General features: G+C 48.3%; 1 protein-coding gene across 1 annotated transcript; it reads left to right on the forward strand.

Moving 5' to 3' along the window:
• Positions 1 to 9037: 9037 nt before the first annotated feature.
• CCDC182 (coiled-coil domain containing 182) lies at positions 9038 to 9499 on the forward strand. The gene has a single exon (XM_033089207.1). It carries the CDS (start codon positions 9038 to 9040, stop codon positions 9497 to 9499), a length of 462 nt encoding a protein of 153 aa, XP_032945098.1.
• Positions 9500 to 12019: the final 2520 nt, after the last annotated feature.

Here is a 12019-nt window from a genome sequence, read left to right on the forward strand (position 1 = left end):
AACAAATTCAGGAGCATATGTGAAATGCCGAAGAAGTATTCTACAGAGGAAGTGTAATTAGGCATTTATAATTTCCTTTTTAGTTGAGAATGGATCCCCCTCGCAACATAAAGTCTATTGTTCAGTTTCTGCCTGTTGGACTCTCACCGGGGTTTTGAGTAACTCATTATGTCGAGAAGTAGGGGACTACCTGGAATATAAAAGGCCAGCGGAAGAGCTTCCCTGGGGCAGGAAGAGAAGATGGAACTGCCTGGGCCTCCCCACTGCCTCCCTCTCCTCTCAGGCCACCACCATGCAATGTGACGTCTGATGAGTGGGGATTCGTGGAGGGTACAAGTGCTCCTCCAGGATTACTCGGTCAGGGTCATTGACATCCACTCTCCTTCCTTAACTGCAGGCCACCAAGTTTACTCCTACCCTGAGCAGTCCTGACCGCAAAGAACTCCCTCCCTCGCCTCCCGCCACATAGCTGTTTGATAACACAGGCCAGTAAGTCTGGCCAAAGCATTCAACTAATGCAAGATTACCTGAGGAAGGAGAAAAGTTACAGAAGGTGAGAAGACATACTTCTTTATTTTTCAAGTGATGAAAAGAAGCAGGTGTGATGTGACGTGAGTTAAGTTTAAAAGTCTCATCCAGAAGTTTTTGGGGTCTGGTCTTAGTCAGCGAGTTTCAGGTATTGATTAGCTCAATGATTCTTAAACTTTGGCAGTCCTCAGAATCATCTGGTGGGCTCATTAAAACACAGACTGCTGGGCTCCGCCTCCCGGAGTGTCTGATTCAGAAGGTCTGGTTGGGGCCTGAGAATCTGCATTTGTTTTTTTTGTAGGATAAATTTTTTAAATATATTTTTTAAAATTTATTGGGGTGACAATTGTTAGTAAAATTACATAGATTTCAGGTGTACAATTCTGTATTACATCATCTATAAATCCCATTGTGTGTTCACCACCCGGAGTCAGTTCTCCTTCCATCACCATATATTTGATCCCCCTTCCCTTCATCTCCCACCCGAATCTGCATTTCTAACAAGTTCCCGAGTGAGCTGGTTGCTGCTGGCTTGAAGACCACACTCTGAGAACCACTGGATTAGCTAGATTGGTGGACAGCATCAGAATGATTTGGGGGATCTTGTTAAAAATACCAGTTTCTAGGCTCTTTGTAATAGTCATGACGTGATTGGCTGCAATTAAAAGAATACCAGATGACAAATGTTTGAGCAAGGAAGGTGTTTAATCACATATCAGTTAGACTGGAGATAGATCGTTTGAGTTTTGGTGTAATGGCTCAGTGATATATAAAAGTAGAGGCTCTTTTCATCTCACTGTTCTTTCTCAGCACAGCTGAATTTCCATCCTCAGGTTTGTTGCCTCATGATTGCAGAATGGCTGCCACAGTTCCAACCATCGTGTTCTCACACAACTATGTCCAAGGCATAAAAAGAGGCAGACTCCCCCACCTCCCACATCTCCTTCTCTTTCCCTCTCTCTCCCTGTGTTTGTCTCATTCTGTGATGTCCTATGTAACACCTTTGCATAAGTCTTTCCTTCACAACTTATTGGTGTGAAGTAGGTCACAGGCCCACCTTAAACAAAGCAATAGCAATGGGGAATGGAGTTACTGAATGAATCCATCTGGGTCTGGTGAGGGCTCACCTTCCCGAAGCATGTTACTGCCTGATTAAAATAGGATTCTATGACCCAAAGAAGGAAGGAATGTTATTGGGCAGAGACTAACAGTGCCTACCCCAGCTAGGGTAACTTGTCCTGGACTGTCTGGTTTTAAAACTGAAAGTCTCACATCTCAGGAACCCCCTTGGTTTGGGGCAAATCAAGAGAGTTGCTCCTTCTAACTCCAATCTCCCAAGACCTTTTGAATTAGAATTTTTTGAGGGTGAAATCCAGACCTTAAAAAAGGATTTTTAATACTTTCCCAAGAGGATTATAATCTATGCTGGAAGTTTGAGAATCACTGGGCTTCAGTTTCCATGAAGCCAAAACAGGGGACTCAAGGTTGACATCTTCCCAGCTAAGCTCAAAGCAGGAGGAAATCCCAGATGAAGGGACGTGGGTGTGACTTGAGACTGCAAACTCTCACAGGATCAAATCAAACCTCGAGCTTGGAGGGGCCTGGGACCTTCAGATTCCATCCCTAGCCTGCTCGTTGTCCTCACCAGGAGAAGGAACAGCCTAAAGTAGAGTTTCCTGTGCTGGGTGGTCTTAAGCCCTGCAGCCCTGCAGCCCTGCAGCCACCTCTGTCAGGCCCCTTAGCACAGCACCGGTGCTGTTGGACTTGCTAGGCTGTCACTACAGTAGATCCTGAGTTCTCTTAGGACAGAAACTCCATCTTAGGCATCTTCTATCCTGAGCATCTAGCACTTAGTCATTTGATAAATGTGTGTTGAATACATGAATGAATGAATGAATGAGTGAATGAATGAATGAGGCTGCACTCTTAATAAAAGCTAAACTGGCTACCAGACCCCAAACCAACCCTTGTAGCAGCCAAGTGCTGAGAGCCTAGAAACCTCTTCACCTCACCAGGGAGCGGCAGGACCCTGGGTGGGGTGGGAATAGGACCATACTCTTCCCCAGGGCACTAGAGGACTGTACCCCGTTCCTCTGGGCTCAGGTTTCCCAGGCGTCCATTGGAAGCCGTGTGTCCGCACCTCACGGCGCTGGGTAACTTTCCGATGGTTCGAGCTCATTACTCATCATTAGGAGTTCTCGTGTCTGGAGTTTTCCAGGTGATCAAAGATTTTTCTGTCTAGAGCTGCCAGGCAGGCCCTGGTGTCTGTCACCAGTAATCCTCCAGCCTCACCAGGCAGACAGTTAAGTAACCCAGGAAGGAAGGGATTTGGTTTTTAAGCTCACATAATTCAGCTTGACACCCTGACATGTATAGGCAAGGGCTCTGGCTCTGTTCCTGGTTAGAGGGGTGTGGGCTGGAGGGAAGAGCAGCTTGTCTTGTACGGGGTGATTTTAGAGCCTGTGGGCACCCTCCCTGCCCTGCTTTCCGCGGGCGGGCTGTGAGTGGGTAGAAGAATCAGCCACCCACACAACAATCGCCACCCATCACCCTTCCTGCAGCTCTGTCTGTTTTCCCCAGAGACTGGCCGGAGAGTACCCCTGCCCCTTGCTTCCCCAGAACGGGAGCTCCCAATGGGGCTCTTTTTGATCCCTAGTCTCTGGTTAGGCTCAGGGTCCAATTTGCCTCCCCACACCCCTCAACACTTCCCGTAGTTTATGTCACTGCACAGAAAATATGTCACAGGCCCGAACTCCAGTGTTCTGGCATTTCACTAAAAATTACAAATTCCTTCAATGATGGGGAAAAAAAGATGTAAAACAATTGTCTTTCTGATTTTAGGAAAATGTCGGGATTACAAATTTTGGCCTATAATTTTTTTCTGATTCGACCTCTCTGCAAAATTTTGCTCAGCCCTGCCCTAAACAGTGCCTACCTGTTCGCATAGCAGGCAGTTTCAGACTGAGCTGGGGCAAGAGCTTGGGGAGCTCATAAGTCTTGGAAATGGAAATGGCTTTGTTAAGGAGTTCATATAAATGTCCAGGTACCGGCTTCATGATGGATCATTTAAGAAAAATGAGTGTTGAAAGTGGGATAGAATATTCCAACTGGGGTGATGCCAGGCCTTTCCTGGCCTGCTCTCGGGTCACCATAGTGGCCCGTGAACCCTGCCTGAGAGGCTCTCTTTCTTGTGCATGTTCTGCCTCAGCTAAGTTCCACACCCAGTGGAGTGGGTGGATGGTGCAGGGCAGATGTCACCTTGCCCAGCTGGCTTTGGAGGGCCCTCCTGGAGCAGTCCTAGGTCTCCGGGGCTGGAGAAGGGCCAGCCCACTAGCGAGGCTGCCTGCACTGCTCTGTGTCCAAGGACCGCTCCTGTGTCTTCAGATCCACTCCCACCAGCATGTTTTACATATTTTAATTAAAGTGCTGCCCTGGGCTGGCAGGCCTTCTGATAGATGGCTCTAAGCCGAGTTGCAGGGTTGCAGTGGTGTGAAACACAGCATGCGCGCCTACTCTCAAGAATGCTTTGGCTCCCACCCCAGAGGCGGGTCCACTTGGGTTCCAGGAGGGAAGGCGAGCCCGACCGGCGATGGGCAGGTGGCAGGCACCTCCAGGGGTGGCCAAGGTGGAGCGCAGGGACAGGAGAGGAGTTCAGGTAGGAAAGTACCATAAATGATTTCCACAAACCAGCTGGCTGGTGGGCTGTGGATGAGTCCGATTCTTGCAGACACACAGCCCTGTGGACACTCCTTACCAGTGTGAAATTATGATAAATGGCGACGGGTAAAAGTTGCTAGGTGGCAGCTGCCGCCTCACAGAGGGAAGCAGGTATTTTTAGCACCGCGCCTTGGGGCCCTGGTTCTGGGTTAATTAATCACAGTGAACAGGTTCTTGATGGTGATCCTCACCCCCATCCCAGCCTTGTCCCCATTCCCCAGACTGGAAGACCAGCCACAGAGGTGGAAGTCATCCACAGCTGGAGTAGCCCTAGACAGCCGTCACACTGCACTGGGGATACATGGGGATACCATCCCGTGCCCCCTTGTCCCTGCACCTCCCCTCCTCCTCATTGCTTTCAATCACCTGGGCCTGTTCTGGCCTTAAGGCATTTGCACGTGCTGTTCCCTTTTGAACACACCTCCAGGTGGCTTCATCCTGCCTGCCTCACCCCAGATGCCCTCCCCTCACAAAGGCCTGCCCTGAGCATCCCCGCCCCCACAGGCTCTCCGTCGTCGCCTTGCCCTGTTTATTTCCTTCTGAGCGCTTAGACCAGCCTCAACCACCTTCTTTGCTGATTGCTTCCCTTTGTTGTCTGTCTCCTTCTGTTGAAATGCCAGCGGCTTGAGAACAGGGGCCCTCTCTATCTTGTTTGCTATCTTCAATCCCTGTTGCCTAGCTCAGGGTACACAGGACAGGTGCCCAGCGAATGTCCTTGAATACACGACTGGATGGATAGACGAGTGGAAGGCTGGAGGGAGGCCCTCCGCGAGCGTGGATTTTAGATGAAGTGTGTCGAGATTGCTCTTGGTGGTAGGGGTACATCTGGGGAGACACTGGCTGTGTAGCATCCTCCCCCAGACAAGAAGCCACCATGGGGGTCCTGGCCCAGGGGATTCTGGAAGACAGTATGCTGGATAGGGCCAACCACTACCCTCTCTGCTTTGGAAATATCCAAACACATGCTCTTTGGTGATGGTGAGAGATTGCTCTGAATTCTGAGGGTTTTTTTTTCTTTTTTTCCATAATTTTTTTTCCTTGAGGATGAGGGGGGAGATTGACCAGTTTTAAGGGACTCCTAGAAGACGCTGCTTAAAAGCTGACATTAGTAGTTCATTTTTGGCAAATAAGCACGGTCCTTTCATGGACCAAGGTTTAGTTCACAAAGTTTAGTTTCACGAAAGTGAAAGAATTGTGTCTTCCAATTCTTTGTGGAAGACACAGTTGGTTGCCTAGCCTCCTCTTTCTTGCTCAGGAACAGAACTCCAATCTGGTCCTTCCATTGGGAGGCCTGCGCTTTTGGGACGCCCAGCCCAGCTCCAGCAGGGACCCTGTGATTAGTTGGAGCCATCTGTGGGAACTCCACCCCCCTGCCAGTGCTGGGGTTAGAAATGGGATCGTGACTGTGATTCTAACAGGATGAGAGGCGGTTCGGAGGGTTCCTGCCACTTTTAAAGAGGTCCATTAAAGAGTGCATCCATGTTGTGTTCCTTTTCTCGATCCTAAAAAGGACCAAGGTTTAGTTCAAATGCAGAGGCATCGGCATGGGCAGAGGGCACGTGACAGGGGTTGGGGAGGGGTACTGATCCATCCGGGTAGGGACCAGCAGGAATGTCCCCAACCTAGGACCTCCTAACACATGCCCACTTTGAGCCCCTTCTCATTCAGGTTGAATTTGATTTTCAGGGGCTGGGGTCTGGCTCTCCGTAGGGTCGATACGTCCCTTTCATCCCCTCATAATTCTGAGACACAGGAATCCCATAAACGGTGGAAATAGACCCGAGACAGAGAAGCCCTCCTGACAGGGCCCCAGAGATGGCTTGCCAGGAGAGGTAAGAATTCCTTTCCCTTGATACCTTGAAGGGAACACATAGATTTGCCTTCTTACTTTCCTAGGATACCTGGCAGGAAATTTGTGAGGAAGGCACAGGCCTGGACTATGAAAATTCTAGAACATTCAGAGCAGAGCACGTGTTCAGTGAGTTGCCCCTGCTGAGGGCGCCCCGAAGGTTTGGGCGCCCCAAGCCTGGGGTCCTCTGCTGACAGAGCACTCCTTTGCCTCCGCTGTGGTTCAGGTGGAAACACTGTTCATCTTGGCCGGTTCTGAGGAGAAATGAACTGAAACCTCGGTAGAAAGCACCAGGGAAATTGAGAAATTGCCATTCCTTCTTAACTTTCACTACTTTTCTTTCATAGCTCTGGTTATGACTGACACCATTCCCTGTGGGAGACAGAGACAAAGAGGCCGAGTATCAATGAGAGAGAGAGAGAGAGAGAGAGAGAGAGAGAGAGAGGAAGGGGGGCACAAACAGGAAAACAAAGAACGACAGAAACCAGAAAACAGAGACACGTTTTTATCTTTGTCTGGTTTAAGAACTATTTATCGAGAACCTACTATGGGCTGGACCTGCACACACATCCCTAATTAATACACCACAAGACGGCAGGCTGTTTACATCATTTTCCACAGTCCCCGCCTGGCTCTTAGGTCGGAGAATAAAGAGGGTGCTGTTTCTGCTCAGACCGGTAGGTGTCATCATGTCAGAGGGAAAGCCAGGGGAGCCACGGGATGAATATAACGTCTGTTTCATCTAGTTTTCTGAGTGCCATTATGGGCAGGGCACTAGGCAGAACACTTGGGGGTACATAGGATGAGAAATGCACAGTCTTGTCCTCATGGAATTGACTGTGCCATCGGGAACCTGGAAGGACAGGTCCTAGGTCACAAAAAGAGGGAGAAGGCGGTAAGAGCCTCAGGAGAGCTTTAACCTTTTCACTGCGTTAATTGATTTCGAGTTTGTTCTCCAAAATGTGTCAAAAATAATTACAGTATTTATAGTTTTAAGTAAATACAGGTAAGGTGCTACATTTTATTAAAATAAATGATTACTTTAAAGTATAAAAATGTCCTATTGTTATTCATTCTTGAAAAACACAAAAATATAGAAAAATGTACATCTGCTTTCCTACACTTCCTTTCTGGAGCACTGAACTTGTGGAGGTAAAGTTGAATGCCGCAGTGAGTGATATGGAAATATCATTTGACTATAGACGAACATCGCAGCGAAAAGGTTAGAGGAACGATTGTGTGGATCTTAGAACATCAGAGACATCAGACGCTGTCTCCCACCTTCTCACATTACAGCAGAAGGAATAGGCTCAGAGAAGGGAGGTGGTTGACCTGTGGTCACACAGCATTCCAGATACCAGATCTCCCGACTCCTAGAACCAGTGCTCTTTCCATCAAATATTCTGTTTCAATATTTGGAGTTGCTGACCCATCTTAAGATTCAAAATTCCACCTTAGTTTAACTGTGAGCCTCCCTGCAAAATACCCCCTCTCATGCCCACTGCTAGGCACTCTAGGTGCGTCAACCTGCATCTTGGAGAAGGCAGTTGCCCTCATCACAGGCCCTGTGGTTATGGAGTCGGTTTGCATGGGTTCATTATGCACACCTCTTCCCAGAGACATCCTGTTGGTAGTTAGCAATCAGCCACAGTGGGAGTATCTACACCATGGAAATTGGCAACAGCTGTAAAACAGCTGCTTTTATTTATTTCCTCCCAGAGAGCTGCACGTTACCTGCACATGACTGAATTAGTGTCCTGACTTTATAAATAAGGCAACTGAGGCTCAGGGAAGTGAGGTCATCTGCCAAGGAGACACAGCTTTTAGGTAGTGGAGCTGAAGGGAGACCCAAACCACCCAGGCAGTTTGATGCTCAGAGATGGTGATATCAATAGGACTCAGAGCCACTTGGATGGGGAAGGGTCTAGGTTGATCCCACTAGTACCCACTAGGTTTCTCATGTGAGTACTGGTGTGGGTGCAACAGGAACAAGTTTGGTGAAATGATAACCCATCCAGCTTTCGATGGATTAAATTTGCGGCACACTGTTGGAGAGACGTTTAGATTTGGAGGCCAGGAGAGAAGTCTGGGGAAGAGATTGAGGTTTGCAACATAGAAGTTTTTTCTTCACTAAACCAAACATAGGTTAGCTAGAAACATTTTCCTTTTAGGGAAAAAGTGAGAGATTTATCCTTTTATATGTTTTTTTTCCCTCTCATCTTTGTTAATATTCAGGCATGATCCGGCAGGGCAGGGAGTGAGGGACCAAAGACTCTTGCTCACACTTGTTCCCTGGTCCTGGTGCATGGTGAGCACTCAGTACTTGTGGAATAAAAGAATTAATGACTTCATTTTACCCTGTACATCCTGAATCAGCACTGCTCTGGACCATACACCAAAACCTAAGTACATTTCTTGCAGCTTCTAAGATTACATAGAATTCTGGTATCGTTATAGGAGTATGGATTTGGAATCAGAAATTACTTCTTGGAGACCATTCCAGAACCCTCCAGGCCCCTTGCCAGGATAGGAGACCACCCAGCCTTGGGAGCCAGTGACCCTGGCCTGGCCTGCCTACCTCTTGTCAGTTTACTTCCCTGCTCTAAGCCTTGGTTTGTCCCTCTGGTTAAAGGAGAGATTGAGCTCTGGTTCTGGAAGAGTGATGAGTCAATCAGAATCCACATCTCAGGAGGGACAACTAAATACTTTTGTGGTAGATGAGCCGACAAAGCCCTGGATAACCAACCAAAGGGACTCTAATATGCAAATGAATGGATTGCGGCTTTCCTCCTGGTTGGCTGAAGGGGCCCTGATGTCACAATATGTGGTTATCTCCACGCCAAATGATTGTGTCTCTAGCCAAACAAACAAAACGAAACAAAACAAAAACCCTACTGGCTGATCACTTAGCTCTTTCTCTTTGTCCAAACGGGAAGAAAGACCATGGAACCACTCTATCAGGCTGGGTCCATTCTCATGAAGGTGAATACTTTACAAGGGAAGAAGATAGTGGAGAGTGGCCTCCAGTCTGGAGACTTTTCCCTCCCCCAGTCGTGGCCTTCCTGCCTCCTGCCACCAGCTGACGTGGAGATGCTGCAGCAGAAGGTGGCCGCGGTGCAGCAGGAGCTGGAGGTCTTTAAGAAGGAGGCATTGAAAGCCATCCATTACCTGGAAGATGCCTTCCGCGAGATGAACGGGGCCCTGGCACAGCAGGAGGAGCAAGCAGCCCGTGTGAAGCAGCGGCTGAGGGAAGAGGAGGACCGGGGCATTGTGCGAAATAAGGTCCTCACCTTCCTGCTGCCCCGTGAGAAGCAGCTCCGGGAGCGCTGCAGGCTGCTGGAGTGCATGCTGCTGGGTAGGAGCCGCAAGGCGCTGGGCCGCCCCAAGAAGATCCAGGCAAACTGAGGCCTCCTCAAGTAGAAGCCAAGCTTTTAGCCAAGCGGCCAAGTAGAAGATTTTTTAAATGGAAGGACAAGCCTGAGGCCCTATTCATTTGCTCCCCTTCCCCCATTTCCGTTGCTTTCCTTCTACCTAAATAACACTTTGCGGAGAGGCGAAAACGACCGCAATATGTTCTTTCGTGGAAGCTCCACTTATCCAGCATCATCAAAGATGGAGGTGCCCCAATACTGTCTTTTAGACACCTGTAACTTCCACCTTTAACTGTTGTCCTGTTTGTAATGGTGATACTGCTCAAATGTGTAACTTTAAAAAAAATTTTCTTAAACTGATTGTATTGAATATATTTACCTTTCCTTTAATGACTCAAGGCTCTCACGATTTGTTACGTAATTCATGGTCTATTGAGAGGGGTCGATCGTTTGCTCATGCACTAAATGGCCTCAGATTACTTCGCTTTTGCTGTTCTTATCCTCTCCTCGTGGGCTTTTCTGTCTGCTTTCACCATTAGACTGTCATATCTCACTTTGCCCACCTCTACTTCCTCTCCAGTTAGTCTGCAGACTCACCGATCAGATTGACAGAGTTTGTTAGGGCCCCAGTGGGTGGAGTCAGATGAGCTCAGTGCACTGATGACGCAACACCTAGAGAGTGGGGCTATAAACAGTGAAACTGATACTCACATTTGACTCACGGAGCAGGAATTGTTACGGTGCCCAGACGTTTCATAATGTACACACACCATCCCGCTGATTCCACAGGCACCTTTGGAAGCAAGTGTTATTTCCCCATTATGCACAGGGGACGCTACCCTTGGGAGGGCCAGTCCTTTACCCAAGGTCTCCATGCTAGAAAGTGGCAGAACTGTGGTTCAAATCCAGGACACCTCTGCTCATTCGCCACCCACTGTCCCTTTGGAACCTCATCAATCTGTTCAGAGACCTGTTCTTCTGGAAGGTTGAGATCGTCACTGGGGTCCACAGGGGTACCATAGCTGTTCTTGTGTTTTTGTTTCCAGAGAGACTTTCTGTTTCATTGAGTCTCATATCCTCTCTCTGCCCCGCCCCCAAACACTGCCACGCAGCAGAGATTCTCCCCCTGAACACAGAAGCGAGGTGCCTGGAGGCCAGAGTCAGTACCGAGAAGAATCAGGCCTCTGTCCTCCCTGCGTGGGCCTTACCGCCTGTGCCATCCCCTCTGATATTCTAGTTCAATCCCATCCTCCCTCCTTGTTCTTTCATAGGCCCTCTCCAAACAAGACTTGCACGTCTGGACCCCCGAGCCAAACGCCATAAAAGGACCCTGACCCATCGTTAACTGCAATGTCCATGCATCAACCATCTCCCTTGAAGGGCTGCATCCCTAGTCTAACTGTAACCCATTGCTACTTTGGAAGGTTTCGCTGCGTTGGTAATAATAATGCTAATATTAGTAATATTACTACTGCTACTGCTACTGCTACTGCTACTCCTGGCTTATAGTTATCAAGAACATGATCTATTCTAAGCACCAGGCTGGTCCCTTTGCACTCAGGTACTATTTTGACCTTCACTATAGGAGTTTGAGGAAACCAAAGCTCAGAGAGACTAAGCAATTCACCCAAGATCACACAGCTAATAAATGGTAGCATTGAGATGTGAATCTAGAAATAATCTAACTTCAGAGGCTGTGCTCTTCACTATGACGCAGTAGTTTTGGAAGCCTTACAGATATCTCTACACACTTCTTGAGTAGATATCTTATGAGGGTACTGAAATTGGTGAGGTGAGCTCTGGGAGAAAGGATTGTTTTGTGGGGGAGATTCTTATACACCTAAACCTTTTAGGGGATACCTGTGTGTGTGTTTACAGATGTATCTGAGAAGGAGAACTTGACTGGCCAGCTATAAGACATGGTTTAAAAACATTTACTGTCCTGTGCAGGGAAATCTGGATCTAACGCTAATTCATATGGAAAAGGATTCGCGTCTACGGCAAGTCCAGCATGTAATATGACTGCTCAGAAATGATGGTGTGCATTGGAATTCTGAGAAGAGACCGAGCGATGCTGCCCGGTGATTGGTGTCCCCCAGGCCACACCTAGAGTGGTCTGTGCTTAGTTCTGGACCACTATGTTAGAGGGTCCTAGACAGCATGGACTGTGCCCAGAGGACAGGGGCAAGCCAGGGAATCCTGAGGAGAGGGCATGACTGAAGGACCTAAGGACCTTGGCAGAAGATGTTTGAGAGGAGACCTAATCATGATTTTCCAAACATTGAAAAGCTTGAGTGTGTTTGGGGTTTAATGGAGCAAATAAATGTCACCCCTCTTTTCCTTGCCTCCACTAGGAACCAGCTGAGGGATAGACATAGGAGCCAAACAAATGGCAACAAAATATTACCTTTATTGCTGATAAAGCTGCTGGAGGAGGTGGTTTAGGGTCTGGGAGCCATGGGGGCTTGAAGCATTCTCCAGTGGGGCACCGCTGCTTCTGTAAACTGGAGAGTGTGGCCGTCTCTACAGAAGGACAGCTCAAGAGAGAGGAAGG

The sequence above is a fragment of the Rhinolophus ferrumequinum genome, chromosome 21 (genome assembly GCF_004115265.2).
Source record: "Rhinolophus ferrumequinum isolate MPI-CBG mRhiFer1 chromosome 21, mRhiFer1_v1.p, whole genome shotgun sequence".
Classification (NCBI taxonomy): Eukaryota; Metazoa; Chordata; class Mammalia; order Chiroptera; family Rhinolophidae; genus Rhinolophus; species Rhinolophus ferrumequinum.

Excerpts from the sequence above, each read along its gene's own strand:
- CCDC182 (XM_033089207.1), top strand. The coding sequence starts at position 9,038 with ATGGAACCACTCTATCAGGCTGGGTCCATTCTCATGAAGGTGAATACT.